The sequence below is a fragment of the Lichenostomus cassidix genome, chromosome 20 (assembly GCF_008360975.1).
Source record: "Lichenostomus cassidix isolate B80296 chromosome 20, HeHo_3.0, whole genome shotgun sequence".
In the NCBI taxonomy this organism is placed as follows: Eukaryota; Metazoa; Chordata; class Aves; order Passeriformes; family Meliphagidae; genus Lichenostomus; species Lichenostomus cassidix.
Genome location: NC_139500.1, coordinates 7,868,480 through 7,883,345, shown reverse-complemented (window position 1 = coordinate 7,883,345; position 14,866 = coordinate 7,868,480). Strand labels below are relative to the sequence as shown.

At 60.4% G+C, this 14,866-nt stretch overlaps 1 protein-coding gene across 8 annotated transcripts; it reads left to right on the top strand.

The window, feature by feature from the left end:
- The first annotated feature begins 3,124 nt into the window (after window positions 1-3,124).
- Window positions 3,125-12,887, top strand: ZNF335 (zinc finger protein 335). 8 transcript variants are annotated; one of them, XM_085079686.1, is made up of 28 exons: window positions 3,162-3,260; window positions 3,610-3,841; window positions 4,176-4,449; window positions 4,828-4,905; window positions 5,137-5,466; window positions 5,608-5,739; window positions 5,817-5,975; window positions 6,089-6,347; window positions 6,441-6,618; window positions 6,698-6,810; window positions 6,991-7,009; window positions 7,216-7,332; window positions 7,412-7,488; window positions 7,568-7,728; window positions 7,854-8,083; window positions 8,161-8,269; window positions 8,351-8,445; window positions 8,565-8,848; window positions 8,955-9,096; window positions 9,167-9,556; window positions 9,640-9,782; window positions 10,128-10,261; window positions 10,707-10,810; window positions 10,938-11,015; window positions 11,210-11,293; window positions 11,449-11,514; window positions 11,689-11,770; window positions 12,127-12,887. In XM_085079686.1, the coding sequence occupies exons 2-28, from the start codon at window positions 3,641-3,643 to the stop codon at window positions 12,243-12,245; spliced, it is 4,158 nt and encodes a 1,385-aa protein (XP_084935812.1). In that variant the 5' UTR covers window positions 3,162-3,260; window positions 3,610-3,640; the 3' UTR covers window positions 12,246-12,887. The 8 variants fall into 8 exon arrangements, with proteins under 8 accessions (XP_084935813.1, XP_084935812.1, XP_084935810.1 ...); XM_085079684.1 differs by lacking the exon at window positions 3,162-3,260 and having other exon boundaries at window positions 6,089-6,332; window positions 8,958-9,096; XM_085079683.1 differs by lacking the exon at window positions 3,162-3,260 and having other exon boundaries at window positions 6,089-6,332.
- Window positions 12,888-14,866: the final 1,979 nt, after the last annotated feature.

Sequence of the window (14,866 nt, the reverse complement as noted above, 5' to 3'; positions counted from 1 at the left end):
ATCACCGGCAGTGGAAGTCCGGAGCTCGGGTTGCAGGAGGGGGGAGGCTGAAGCTCTGCCTTGGGCACTGTGCTCAGCACAACCATCTCCTATTTTGGGACACTGACCGGGGCCATGAGCTCACGAAGAAGCCATTGTGGGAGTGGTACAAGCCTGCTCGGCAGCTCAGCAAACTGTGCTGGGGAGGGGGCGGCCGGGCGTGGCCACAGGGCACCAGCAAGGACTAGCCCCTCACCAGGGTCACCCATCACTGCATGCTCGCCCTGCCTAAACGGCAGCTTGTCTGGCTGTAGCTCCTTCCCAGCGCTGCATCCAGGCTGAAGAGCACGGAGCTGGGAAACCTCCCACGACCTGGGACAGCCTGTCAGTGCAGCCCATCAAGTAGCCTGATAAAACCAGTCTCACACTCCGCCCAAGCCTGAGCTTTGTCCTCCAGGCACAAGCGCTGCGTTGTCTCCTCACCCCGTTCCGAAAAGGCCTTTAACCTGCTGCTCCCCCCGCTAAGGTATTTGGACACACATCCAACACGTGTCACAGCCATTTCTGGATTCTCTTAAGGCTCTTGCTGAGATTTCTTTGTGTTTTCTTTGGCTCTGAAGTGATTTCAGGCTCCAAGGCACAACAGCAGAGAATTATCAGCAAGGAGCTGTGGCTCCGGAACTGAGGACGAGAGCCATGCTCTGCCTGCCCTGGAAATCCCCCACTCACCCTGCTCAGGGGCATGCAGCATTTTTAAAAATAGCAGGTTACCCATCACAGCAAAGCTCTGCTGGGACAATTCACCAAGACAGAGGACATGGGGCACCTCTGCAGGGTGACAGGGAAGCTTGATGCAACTTTCCATCAGCCGAGCCAGCACCAGGAAGGTTTGTGTGAGCCCCTGAGGCCCCCGGAGCTCAGGCTTTGCCCTACAGCCATCACCCACTGGGAAAATCCTTCACTAGTCTCACACAGCAGCTGACGGAACACAAAAAGAGGAAACCTGCTGGTCTGACACAAATCCATCCTGCTTCCTCTACCTGAGAGGCAGCTTTTGACAGGGGTTCCTCTGATACCACTCCCCCTCTCCAAGAGAAACACGGAGCTTCCCCCAACAGGGAGCACAAGTACATTCCAAACCCAGACAGAGCCGGTCACAGGCAGTGCTGGGCTCTACCGGTGTGACCTACAGAACTTTGGAGAGGGGACATCAGGCACAGGAGCACCTCCCTCCCATCCTCCCAGCTCCACTTCCCCCACAGAGCTATGCAGGGCTGCTTTAAAAAACAGTAGTGGGAGAAAAAAGCCCTTGGTCTTTCTGGGTTTTTGACATGACAATGACGGCAGCAGCCGGGGACTCAGCCCTGAGGCACTGGCAGCAGTGCTGCGGCAGCAGAGCTCACACAGCCAGCCCGGGGATGGCTCTCACCGCTGCTGTCTGCCCATGATGGATGAGGGCATAAACCTTTCAAGGATGCATTTAATTAGCTTGAAAAAGAGCCGGAAGGTGCACACGCAGCAGCTGGCGGTGCAGCTCCTCTACTGCCTCTGCTGGGCACATGGAAACTCTCACCTGGGGCAGGACACAAGGGACCCGCAGAGCCCCAAGGAAGAGCCACGGGCTGCGGGGACTGGATCCAGGCACTGCCTGCCTCACCCTGAAGCAGAGGCACCACAGCCAAATGCTGACCCAGAGTGCTGATCCAACCCAGCACCCATCGGCTCGGGTTTCTGGCAGGCGATGTCCATGCTCACAGACTGTGCCAGATGAGACACTGTCTGTCCTCTTGCAGCTGGCACCGTGTCAGCACCAGCTCCGGACCGGCTGTCCTGGCCAGTGACACGATGGCACTGCCCGCCCTGACCTGCACTGCGGGCTGGCTTGGTCTGAGTGGCCCCGGACCTGTGTGGGATCAGGGCTCCGGCCACCTTCACCCCGTGTGTCCCTTCCACAGGGACCCAGAGCCAGACTCAGCCCAGCATGGCTCAGCCCCATAGGAAAGGCACAACACAGTTGCCTTTCCTACACACACAAAGAAAAAATGGGATAGAGCTGTTCTCAATAGAGTGCTGCAACATGAGAAAACCAGTGGGAACAAGGAGCCACCTGAGGGTTTGTTAAATCCATCACCACGGAGCAAAGGCCGAGCCCTGGCCTTGCACAGCTGAGCTCAGCTGGAGGATCTGGAACAGCACCGAGCTCAGCAGTGCTGCAGGGAGCTGGGACAGCAGCAGGTTCTGAGCACACCCTGCAGGGAATACTATGGCATCAGGAGGTGCCAGCAATGCCCCACTGCCCGCAGTGCTCTGGGAGCTCTCGGTGAGGCCAGCGCAGCCCCTAGACTGCACATGCCAAACACGGGCACCGGAGATGCTGCCAGCAGCCAGCGCAGCCTAATCGGGTGCCCGTCGCCATCTGCGGAGAGGAGAAATCATCCCGGGAACAGAGTTTAGTGAGCGAGAACCCATCGGAAGGTGGCTGTTGTTCAGCTGTAGAGCTGCCATTGAAAGAGGCAAGTCAGGCTTCAAGGAACAAACCGACAGCAGGTGCCGTTCCCCGCCGGAGACCGAGAGGGAAAGTGCTCAGCAGCCTGAGGCTGGGTGGCCGCCAGGGCTGAGCGCGGTAAGGCTCCGGGCCCCGCAAGGACGGGCGCGGCGGAGGTCCCACGGCTCGGCCAGGATCACGCCAGGGATGGGCGGCCCCAGCCCACGAGGCACGCCGCTCTCAGCGCCCACCGCGGGCTATGGAACGGGAGCCAGGATGCCGGGGCAGCACGGCCCATCCGAGGCGCGGACACCAGCCGGGGGAACGCGCTACCGGGCCGGGCCGGGCGGGAAAGGGAAAGAGCCGAGAGAACGGAGTGAGCACATTGCCCGCCCGAGCCCAGCTCCCGCCGCCACTTCCGCCTTCCACCACGTGACCAGCGCAACCCGGCGCGACGCCGACGCTCAGGGCCCGGGCGCCGCTTCCTGACGCCATGACGCATGGACACAGCACCGCCGACCCTTCCGCGGGGAAAGTAGTCCCCGGCGGGGTGCGAGACCTCTCCCCTCCCGCCGGGGCTGGGAAGCGTTGGAAGGCTTCTGAGGCTGCGCCCGGGGCGAGGAGCGCGTCTCCCACGGCGGCGAGCGCTACAGGTGGGGCAGGGGCTGGGCGACGGTAAGTAGTTCCGGCGCGGGGCCAGCGCGGCCGTATCGCTGCGCGGCGAAAGGGCGGGGGGGCATGGCGGCCGCCGTGGTGCCGGCTCCGGCGGGGGCGCGGCGAGGCCGCGGCGGACCGGGTGAGGGCGCGGGTCGGTGGGCGGGGGGCGGCGGCAGGAACCTCTCGCCCCGGCGCGGCGGCGTCTCCCCCGCCCCGGCGGCACCGGGGCCGCCCCGCCGTGTGCGCGCGCGCGGAGGCGGCGGGGGGGACCCCGCGGCAAGATGGCGGCCGAGCGCCGGGCGGGGCCGCGGGGCATGATGGGACGGGGGGCGCCAGGTGGCGCCGGGACCCCCGGGAGGGCGCCCGGGACCCCCGGGAATGGGCCGGCGGCGGCGGCGGAGCCCCGGGCCCGCCCAGGCCGCACCCCCGCGGTGGCCGGGCACGGCGGGGAGCGGGCGGTGGCCCTGACGGCGGCGGTCCTCCCGCAGGTCGAGCGTAGCGGGCCCCGGCAGGGCGGGCATGGAGGAGAATGCGGTGGAGAGCAGCAGCGACGCGGCCCCGCAGGCGGCGCGGGAGGAGCCCACCGAGAGCGGGCTGGGCGTCGGGAGCTCCGATGCCGTTTCGGCGGACAGCAGCGATGCCGCCGCGGGGCCCGGGCTCCTCTCCCGGGCCGATGACTCCGGCGTAGGGCAGAGCTCCGACAGCAGCGGGGTCTCCTTGGTAGGCGCTGGTGAGAAGGATGGGGTGGCAGGGAGGGCAGCCGTGGTTCTGGTTCCTGGGGGTTTCTCTAGACATTTCTGACGGACTGACCTCCGAGGCCTCGGCAGGCACCTCTGGTCCGGTGTCTGCTTGCTGTTCGGAGGGCAGAACTCCCCTTGGTAGCAAGAGCAGCCCTGGACGACCAGGTTTTTGTCATTACCAAAGGGTTTGCTCTGCTGCTTTTCCTGGAAATTTTGCGGTGGTACTCTGGGTCATTTGCATAAGCCGGCTGTCCCGAGGGCTTGGCCTCGCAAAGGTGTCTTACCTGAGCTCTTCTGGATTCTTTATCTGCCAGGAAGAGGTCTCAGAGAGCAGCTCCAGCACAGATGCCATTCCCCGGATTTACCTGCCAGACTCATCCTCTATTGCCCAATCCACCTTGGTCTCCAGTGTCTCCACTGTGAGCCAGTCTGTCATGGTGTCAGAGTCCCCACAAGTCCTGGTCCACTCCAGTGTTGTCACCGATGGAGCCACAGTTGTGTCAGACTCCACCGCATCCACTTCCTCGGACCTGGGTTCTGCCATTGACAAAATCATCGAGTCCACTATTGGGCCTGACATCATCCAGAGTGAGTGTGTGCTTGCACGTGGAGATGGCTTGATGGGCTGGGGAGGGAGCTGCTGCTGCACCACACCTCAGGAGGCGGGGCAAATACATGGAATTGTTAAGGGTGGAAAAAACTAAGATCATTGAGTCTAACTGGTCAGCAGGGTTTTGTTTTCTTGCCTTGCTGCAGTGACTGGAGGGTTTGGTGAGGGCCTCCTGTTGCTGGACAGCTTTCCTTCTGTCCTGCTGCTCCTTCAGCCCAGACTAGGCTCCATCCCCAGAGCCAGACCTTCCTCACACCGTCTGGATTCTGTCTGAACTGGGAGAGCCCCAGTAAGCCCCAGTGACTCTGCAGCCCCTGGATCTGACAGTCACCACTCTACTCTCCTCTCCCTGCCAGGCTGCATTGCTGTGACCAGTGCAGAGGATGGAGGGGCTGAGACCACGCAGTACCTCATTCTGCAAGGCCCCGACGATGGTGAGTGAGCTCCCTGGGCTGTCTGTGGTGGTCAGCTCTGCCTCTGAACCTTGTGCCACTGAAGCATGGCCTGCAGTGGGTGTCCCAGCTTCATCAGCCATGGTACCTATACCACAGTCCTGTTGGGAGTCTGTTCCTGAGCTTGTGTTCAGCCCTGTGCCCCCAGTATGGGTGCAGCCTTGGATGCAGGTGAGGGTCTGCCTCTTGGCTGAGTGGGTTTTGTTGTTTCAGGTGCCCCCATGGTGTCCCAGGTGGCCACTTCTGCTCTGGCCAATAGCTTGGCAATAGAAGCAGTTGCTGATGGACCCACCTCCACGTGCCTTGACCAGCCTGGCCCTTCAGAGCCTTCTGAGCAGTTGGAAGTTCTGGAGCTGCCTGAACAGCCAGACCGAGCCCAAGAAGCAGATGGTGGGGAGGAGCTGGACCAGCCAGATTTGGAGACCCTGGAAGAGATGATGGAAGTGGTGGTGGTGCAGCAGTTCAAGTGCAAGATGTGTCAGTACAAGAGTGTCTCCAAGAAAACACTGATTAACCACATGAAAGAGCGTCACTTCCAGCCAGGTGTGTGCCAGGGGCTGAGGGAAATTTATCTCACTGCAGACAGGCACTCTTCTCTCCTGGGAAGAAACAAGAGAGGAGTTGGAGCATAAGGGCCTGTTCTGGCACACAGGTAAAGAGCTTTTGTGCTGTTCTCTGTGGCAGTGGGCTCAGCTCTGGCTTTGAAGAAAGGACGTCCACGAAAGGTGGGAGTTGTTCCAAAGACTGAGGATGAGGAGGCCCAAGAAGAAGAAGATGATGATATTATGGATGCTGGTGCTATTGATGATCCTGAAGGTAGGCCTCACCCTCCCCACATCTTATGTGGCTTAGTCTTTCCTCAGTCTCTGATGTTTTGGGACACTTGCCTGCAGAGGACAGTGACTACAACCCAGCTGAGGATGAGCCCCGGGGGCGACAGCCCAAGTACGGCCGCACTGTCCCCACGTCCAGTGAGGAGAGGCCGCGTCGACGCCCAGGGAGACCCCGCAAGCTGCTTCGTCTGGAGGGTGTGCCTCAGGACATGCTGAAAGGTGAGGGAGGTGGGAGGCAGCAGCCCCATTCAGGGCTGGAGCAGTGAGTGGTGCGCAAGCTCCTGGAGCTGCAGCGGGAATGTGACGGAGCTGTGCTGTGTTCTGTGGAACAGGAGAGGAAGTGGAGCCCTTGGTGACATCCCAAAGCACACCAAGCCAGGAGCTGCAGAACTCAGAAGCAGCCAGTTCTTCTGGCCTGGAGAATGGGACTGGCGAGAGCCTGGCAGAGCCTGGTATCAGCCAGTCTGACTCCGAGAACAAGGACCCTTCCTCCAACACCGGCACTGAGGAGGCAGATGTCATCCCCCGGCGGCGTGGGCGACCTTCCCGCCGCTTCCTGGGCAAGAAATACCGCAAGTACATGGGGCGCAGGTGAGGGGGGTGTGCTGGGCCCTCTGGCCTGTGCCCAGGGCCAGTCCAGCCCACTTGCCACTGCAGCTCTGAGCCCTGTTCCTGTTTCTGCAGGTACTACTACAAGTCCCCCAAGCCCCTGATGCGTCCCTACCTTTGTCGGATCTGTGGCTCGCGGTTCCTCACACACGATGACCTGCGCTTCCACGTCAACTCACATGAGGCCAACGACCCGCAGCTCTTCAAGTGTCTTCAGTGCAGCTACCGCTCCCGGCGATGGTCTTCCCTCAAGGTGAGCTTCATCTGCCTGCCCTGAACCCACCAGGTGCCTGGTAGCCCCAGGTCTCATGGCCCTGCTCTGCCTCTCACAGGAGCACATGTTCAATCACGTGGGCAGCAAGCCTTACAAGTGCGAGGAGTGCAATTACACCAGTGTGTACAAGAAAGATGTCATTCGGCACTCCACAGTGCACAGCCGGGACAGGTGAGGGCAGCACAATCCTGGGGACTTGAACAGCACTGATGCTCTTCTTCCTGCTGTGGCAGGGTGGCCATGGCTGCCCCATCCCCTGACCCTTTCCAAAATAGAGAGTTTTGGTGTCGGGATATAAGGCAGCTTGGACTTGGGGTGTGGCTGACACAAAGGGCTTTTCTTCTTTTTCAGGAAGAAGAGAGCTGATCCGGTGAGTTTGAATACTCTGTTGGCTTGTCTCTCTGCCCTGTTATATGGGAGGAGACACATCTGTGTCTCCCGCAAAGTCTTGGTGCCTCAATGAAGGCATTGTTCCTGGATCTCTTGAGGAAAGGCAACCCAGTTCCTGCAGTGGGGAGAGGGTAAAGAAACAGGTGAGCTCATCCAGGTGATCTCATCTTTATGCTCTCCATCCAGCCACCAAAGCTGAACTCCTTCCCATGCCCTGTCTGCAACCGTGTCTACCCCATGCAGAAGAGGCTTACGCAGCACATGAAGACACACAGCACAGAGAAACCACACATGTGTGACAAGGTGAGTGGGACACAGCCTGGGGAGGTGCTGGCAGCAGGTGAGGCAGGGCAGGAGGTGAGTGCTGCTTGTTTCACCACAGTGTGGGAAGTCCTTTAAGAAGCGCTACACCTTCAAGATGCACTTGCTGACACACATCCAGGCCATTGCCAACCGCAGGTAGGAGCCTGGCATGCCCAGGCAGAGCCTGTGTCCTGCTCCCTCTCAGCCAGCGTGACCAGTGGCTTTTCTCTGGCAGGTTCAAGTGTGAGTTCTGTGACTACATTTGCGAGGACAAGAAGGTCCTGCTGAACCACCAGCTGTCGCACATGAACGACAAGCCCTACAAGTGCAGCGTCTGCAAGTATTCCACCTTCCGGGAGGACTTCCTGGTCTCGCACATGGCAGTCAAGCACACAGGTGAGAGGAGCTGTTTGACCAATGTCCTACACCTCCCCTTTTTCCCAGGGACAGTCAGAGCCTGCCTGCTCTCTCTGCCATCTCCTGGGGACCCCCTGCCTGACTCCCCCTCCTGGGCCCTGCAGGAGGGAAGCCGTTCGCTTGCGAGTTCTGTCACTTCACCACCAAGCACAAGAAGAACCTGCGCCTGCACGTGCAATGCCGCCATGCTGACTCCTTTGAGGAGTGGGCACAGAGGCATCCCGAGGAGCCACCCTGCCGCCGCCGCCCCTTCTTCACCCTGCAGCAGATCGAGGAGCTGAAGCAGCAGCACAGCCAGGTGCAGGCACTGGCTGAGCCAGAGACCAGCCCACCGGTGAGTGCTGTGCCAGGCCCTGGTTCCTCCTGGTGCTCGCTGCCCACTGTGCTGTCAGCTTTCTCTCTCTCACACAGGCACCTCTTGGCCCCATCACCTGCCACACGGTCCAGGCTGTCGCAGGTGCAGAGCCCTCTGTTGTCTCACAAGGTTCCTTGGAAGGGGCCACCATCATCTATGAACAAGGTGAGTGAGCTCTCGGGAAGGGGGTGGGATAGGGAGGAGGTAGGTGAGCGCTTGCCTGACCCTCCCTATCCGACCCCTCAGGTGTGGCTGGATCAGCAGAGCTGGCCACTCAGACAGCTCTGGATCTCCTGCTGAACATGAGTGCCCAGCGGGATCTGGCTACCGGCTCTCTGCAGGTGGGCAGGGCCAAGGGGAACCAGGCCTGCTGGGGGCTGGCACAGGGAGCTGGCCCTGTTCTGCTGCAGGGGTGTCTTGCAGAGCCTTGTATCCTTGGCTGAGCTGCTGTATTGCACAGGTGGCAGTGGTGAAGCCAGATGATGACCCAGGAGAGACAGCAGGTCCCTGTGAGCTGCAGGGACAGGAGGAGGAGGCAAAGGTGGACTCTAAGGAGCAGCAGCAAAAGTTGGTGATGTTGCACATGGCAGAGCCTGGGCAGACACTTGTGCAGGAGGCTTATGGGGAAGCAAGCCTGAGTGGCTCAGAGCTGCAGCAGATCACCATCCCCTTCAGCGGAACAGCAGAGTACAGCATCATCGCGCCCGTCAGCGAGGAGATCCAGGCTCCTGCCACACTGTACAGGTTAGCTGTATGAGAGGAGTGGGGAGGTAGAGGCACTGTTGGCTTCCAGTGAGGCTTTAGTGGTGAGGAGGAGGAGGCAGATCCTCCCTGACCCTGTCCTCTCCAGCAGTGAAGAGGAGAGCCCTGTGGAGACCTCCCATGCGGTCGTGGTGAGTGGAGCTGTGATGACCGAGGAGGCTCTGAAGGACCATAGCAATCATTACATCATGTCATCCAATGTCCCAGGGAGTCAGTTCCAGACCGTGGAGGTAAGGATCTGAGCCTTCTCCCCGTCCCAAGCAGCAGTGAGAGCAGATGTGACTCGTGTTTCTCTCGCAGCCCCTCAGCGGGGATGCTGCCTTTCCCTCACCTGCGGAGGGCCAGGAGGCACAGCCCGCCGGCGTCAAGTGGCCCCTGGTGCAGTGTGTCACCACGCAGCTCCAGAAGGACTCGTCTTTATCCCCAGCCTCCGAGGGGCAGGAAGTCTCATCCCCAAAGGTCAAGTGGCCTGTACTCCAAGGCATGGCCAAGAAGCTCACGTGCAAGGTTTCCACAGCCAAGAAGCTCTCATGCAAGATTTCCACAGCCAAAAAGTTTTCATGCAAGATTTGCACAGCCATGTTCACAGGGAGAGCGGAGATGGAGAGTCACAAGAGAGCCCACATTGGGCCCAGCACCTTCAAGTGTCCCGATTGTCCCTTCACTGCCACACTCTGGCCGGAGGTCCGGGTAAGTTTCGTGGATCAGAGTAGTCCTGGGAGCAGTTTGTTTTGAGAAATGGCGGGGTTTGTGACCCAGCACTTCTGCCCCAGAGCCACATGGTTCAACATGCCAACCTCCGGCCACACAAGTGCCCCCACTGCAGCTTTGCCTCCAAGAACAAGAAGGACCTGCGCAGGCACATGCTGACACACACCAACGAGAAGCCCTTCGCCTGCACGGTCTGTGGACAGAGGTGAGTGATGCAGCTGAGCTGTTCCTGCTTTTGGAGATTCCACAGAACTCTACAATGCTCAACAGGAGACAGGATCTTGGCAGAGCTGTCTGCCTCGAACCTTCCTCAGGATCAGCCCATTAGAGGGGACAATGCCCTTAGGAATGGTTCCCGCTGCAGGTGGACCCAGCTTTGTCTTTGAGGAACCTCTACATGGGAGGGTTCAGTCCCTGGCCACTGATGGGAACATTCTGGGAGAGGGGACAGGCTGTGTTGTAGGATGTGCTTGTGGTGCCTGTGGCCAGCAGAGAGCACACGGTCCTGTGCTGCCTGTGGCAAGCTCCATCTCGCTCTGCCTCTCCATAGATTCAACCGTAATGGGCACCTCAAGTTCCACACGCAGCGTTTGCACAGCTCAGAGGGCAAGAGGCCAGGGCCGGCTGCTGCCCAGCAGACCATCATCCTGAACAGCGACGAGGACACCCTGGCCACCCTACACAGTAAGAGATGTCCCTGGCACCAGGGCTGACATGTGGGTGTCCTGTATCCAGAGCCCCATGTGGGATACACCCATCTTGTGGGCCAGGTGGGGCTGAAGGGCCAGGAGGATCCTGGTGCAATTGGGATTGCTGGTGGGGACCGAGACCCAAGGGGCTGGGCACAGGCAACTGCACAGAGTAAGGGGACGTGTGTTCCCTCCAGGCAGGTCCTGGTAGACCAGTGCATGTGGGAGCAGCTTACACTGCAAGCAGATTTCAAGGTCTGACGTGGAGGGTGTTTTCTGCCCATAGTGATTTAGCTCTGACCATGTGTGAGCAGAGCCCAGAGACTGCCCCTTGCTTTTCACTGGGGCAGATGCCAGGCAGCAGCCACTGGGGAGCAGGGCCATTGGCAGCCCTAGCAGTGTCCCCAGCAGTATCCCCACCAGCTCTCTGTGTGGTCTAGCAGCTCTGCAGGCTGGCCAGGCTGTGCTGGCTCCTGAGCGACTGCAGCAGGCCCTGGGGCAAGAGCACATCCTTGTTGCACAGGAGCAGAGCGTCACCAGCCAGGTGAGTTGGGTCCCTCAGCCTCAACGTGCTGTCAAGTGTGGCCACTCCCCACAGTGTGAGCTGCTCCTGGGGGACTGTGGTCAGGCCCAGCCCACCTGATCACACTTGGCACTTCCTCACCTTGTAGGAGGAGGCGGCATACATCCAGGAAATCACGACTGCTGATGGACAGACAGTACAGCACTTAGTGACTGCTGACAACCAGGTGAGGGGATATGGCCCACAGACAGGAGACTGCCAAGAGGGAAGAGCTGGCAGCAGTGGGGAGAGCAGGGGTCAGTAGGGAGAGCTGAATGCACTGGGGTTGTGGAAACAGCTAAAGGAGACAGACCACATTCAGCTGTTGTGATTGGGAGTGGGCACTGGTGACCTTCTGGGTCTGAATTCCCATGTTTGCAGGTTCAGTACATTATTGCCCAGGAAGGCGTCCCGCACTTGCTTCCCCAAGAGTATGTTGTTGTCCCAGAGGGACATCACATCCAGGTGAGCTTCAGGCTGTCTGCTCCCCTCACGTGGTGGGTGGGGCTCCTGGGGTGTCATCTATGGGGCTGGGCCCCCTCCAGCTGATTCTGTTAGGGTCACAGCATTGCTGGGGGCCTGGACAGCTGTAGACCCTAATGCAGCCTCACTGTCCCCAGGTACAGGACGGTCAGATCACCCACATCCAGTATGAGCAGGCCGGCCAGTTCCTCCCGGAGTCACAGGTAAGGAACCAGGCATGATGGCAGTAGCTGGAGAGTAGGCCCTGAGCCTGCAGATGGAGAGGGATATGTGAAATACAGAGACCTCATGGGCTGGTGCCTGAATGCAGCAACCATGTCAGGAGCAGCTCCAGGAGGAACCCTCCCCTCAGGCATTCTCTCTTTTCCCCTCTGTAGATCCAGTACATGCCCGTGTCACCTGAGCAGCAGCTCGTCACCCAGGCACAGCTGGAAGCAGCAGCACATTCAGCTGTCTCAGGTAGTAGCAGCGCCCTCGGCCAAAGGGACTAGTCCTCCCAGGGCTTGGGGGTGCCAGTCCTTTTGTCGGGGTTGGCAGGGAGCCATGCAGCAGCCCTTGGTGGGAGGGCTGGGAAGAGGCTGGATCACTGTTTTGCTGCCATCCATGGTGTCCAAGAGCAGATCTTTGCTGGTCCCAGCCTGTCATTTCTGGAACAGGGTTAATCAGAGCTGGGCTCCCTGTTGGAGCCCCACATGGGTGGGTGGCCTTATGTCCCTTCCCCAGGGAAAGGTGAGGACTGTGGAGGGGAGCCCTGAACAGCCACAGCTGCCCCTGCTCTCGATCAGAGGCAGTGCTGACCCCCACCTCCCCTGCAGCAGTGGCGGATGCGGCGATGGCCCAGGCCCAGGGCGTCTTCACTGCCGAGGCAGCAGCCGAGCAGATCCAGCAGCTGCAGCCGGGCATTCACTACGATGTCATCACGCTGTCAGACTAGCGTCGGGCCAGGGCCACACCGTGCTGGGCAGCGGCCACCCCGGCAGCAGCCACCCCAGCCAGCAGTTGCCTTATTGCACCGGGGCTGCGAAGGACGTGCCTGAGATGCGTCAGCACAGACACAACCACGGACCTGCTGCCGCTCAGCCCCGTGCCATGGGGGTCCTGCGCATCGCCCCAGAGACTGCTCAGCAGCCACGGGCTACAGCCCTCATGTGGACGGTTTCTTCGCCTATTGCACTTGATGGTCTGAAATCCCTTTTCCTGAACCGTCTGTGTGGGCAGCCATGGATCGGCGTCTGCCCAGAACATGAGGATCCTGGGAGAGCCGTGGGAATGGGCGCAACTGTGTGGTGCAGTGTCAGAGGTGAGGTGTGTGCAGCCACAGCCACTGCTCCTCGCAGCCATGGGGCCAGTGGTCCTAGTGTGCCAGCAGCCAGCCCTCCTGTGGTGTCTTCAGCCTGCGGGCAGGCAGCAGCAGGGCTTTGGACTGGAGGAAACTAAGGATTAGGAGGTGGAAGATGCTCTATTTTTCTTCTGAAGAGGGATGGACTCTCGTGTTGGTCCGTTGGTGGTTGTGAGAAGGGTTTAGCTGTGACATTCTGAAGCTTTGACTATGCTTATGAATAAAAAGGGATGGAGATCTGTGTGTGTGTGCCTGCCTGGGGGTCCAGACAGTGGGGGACAGGGATGGGACAGCCCAGCTTCCTCAGCACAGCCTCTGAGGCTGAGGTGAAGGGGTCCTGGAGCCCAGAGCTGTGCTGGGCTGGTCGCTGCTGGCAGACGCCCTGGGCTATCAGCTGCCTCTCGCCCGAGTGACCTTGACTCCTGGGAAGCAAGCCGGGCAGCTGGGACTGCGGTGGGCTTGGGGCTGGAGTCATGAAATTAATCGAGTGGTAAACAGCCTAAATCCCGTGTAACTCTGTCCCGAGCCACACACCGCCCTCCTGAGCGGCTTGTCTGGGCCTATTTACATGCGATTATAACAGCTAATCGCAGAGTTTTAGTTCTCTGCTCCTGCATTAAACTGATTATCCTCCGAGGGGAAAAAGGCCGGGAACCACCCAGCCTCGGTGAGAGCCTCTGACAAGCCTGAGCCCCGCGGCTGCGGGCTGGGGGCAGGGTGATCTCTGCTGGGCTCTCCGTGCCCCCATGCAGGGTACGGCGATGGCACGGGCTGCTGTGGGACAGCCCCCGGACCACCAGGGCAGTGGGGTGTGGGTGGCCCCACACCTCCCCAGAGTTTGCTGCAGCTCACGTGGCTCTTTCCCAACCGTGGCCCTGTCCTGGCCGCAGCTCTGTCCTCCTACCTTCACACCAGCCTTCCCTGTACCTGGTGGTGCTGGTAAGTGGCTGTGCCTGCCCGGCTGTGGCTCGGTAGGTATCCAGCTGTGTCTGCCTGCTGTGCCGGCGGCTGGCGCTGGCCCTCCCTCTCCAGCTGTGCTCTGCAGGGTCAGGGTGCTGTGCGCAATCCGCAGGCGCTTTCCTAGATTACAGCCCCATTATCTAATCAAGCAGATCCACGGTGCTGATTAGGGCTGGAGGAGTCCCGTGGGGACAAGGTTATGAGACCACTGTGGGGTCGTGGCCAGGGCTGGTCCCAGCCAGCAGCACTGGTGTACTGGCTGCCTTGAGCCTTCCACACCTGTGGCTGCCCAGAGCAGTAGACCAGCCCATGGTGGGATGAATGGGACCAGAGCTCTGGCTGCTGCACGTTGGGAGCTCCAGGTGCTGCTGGGGCTCTAGCCATGGGGTAGTGCAGGGGCTTGGGACTCTCAGAGCTGGCATCTCAGCCCTGGGACCTTCTGCTGTCACCAGGGCCTGCAGGGAGCCAGGGATGTGGCTGGGCTCATTAGCACCGGTGACCTTCGCCTTCCTGTCCTGGCCAGCGCTAAGAGGGTTTGTTACATATTTAATATCCTGAGAGCGTTATTAGTCGGTATTTAATGACGGATACAACCTGTGGGATAATCCCAGTCTTAGTGGGGAGGCATGGTGGCAGGAGCAGGCGGCTCAGGGGGTTGCAGGCTCTTGGGGCCCCTCACACAGCTGCCCACCACTGCCCTGCCCATCCACTGCCCCCTTTGTGCTGACCACAGGAACTCCCCAGTGCCTGTGGGGATCCCCATTTTCCCTGGGGCTGTGGGACACTTCCCCTTCGACACTCTGCTGCTGGGAATCCAGCGGCAGGAGTGACAGGGCTGGGCATTGGGTGAGAACCTGGCCAAGCCAGAGGAGGAGCAGAATGGGGCAGCACAGGGTGCTGTCCTCCCACCAGTCAATAGCTCTTCCACCAGCCCCTGGCCTTCCTATGCACCCTTCCACAGCATACGGGGCTCTGCCAACCACAGCCCCAAGTCATGGCTGGGGTCATGGATAGGACACAGCTCTCAGCACTGCAGTAAAGCCCCAGGTGCGCTGTGTGCTTGTGGCTGTGGGTGGCCGTGGGGCTCACGGTGGGCTCCATGCACCAGCCCCGGGGTGCCATTGTACCCCATCCCTGGGGGCTGTGTAGGCTGTGCAGAACTGGGGGGCTGGGAGGGACCAGGGCTCTGGCTGGTGGCAGGCAGGCAAGGAGGATGGTCCCTGCCCAACAGTAGCCGGGGGGGGTATTGGGTGCCC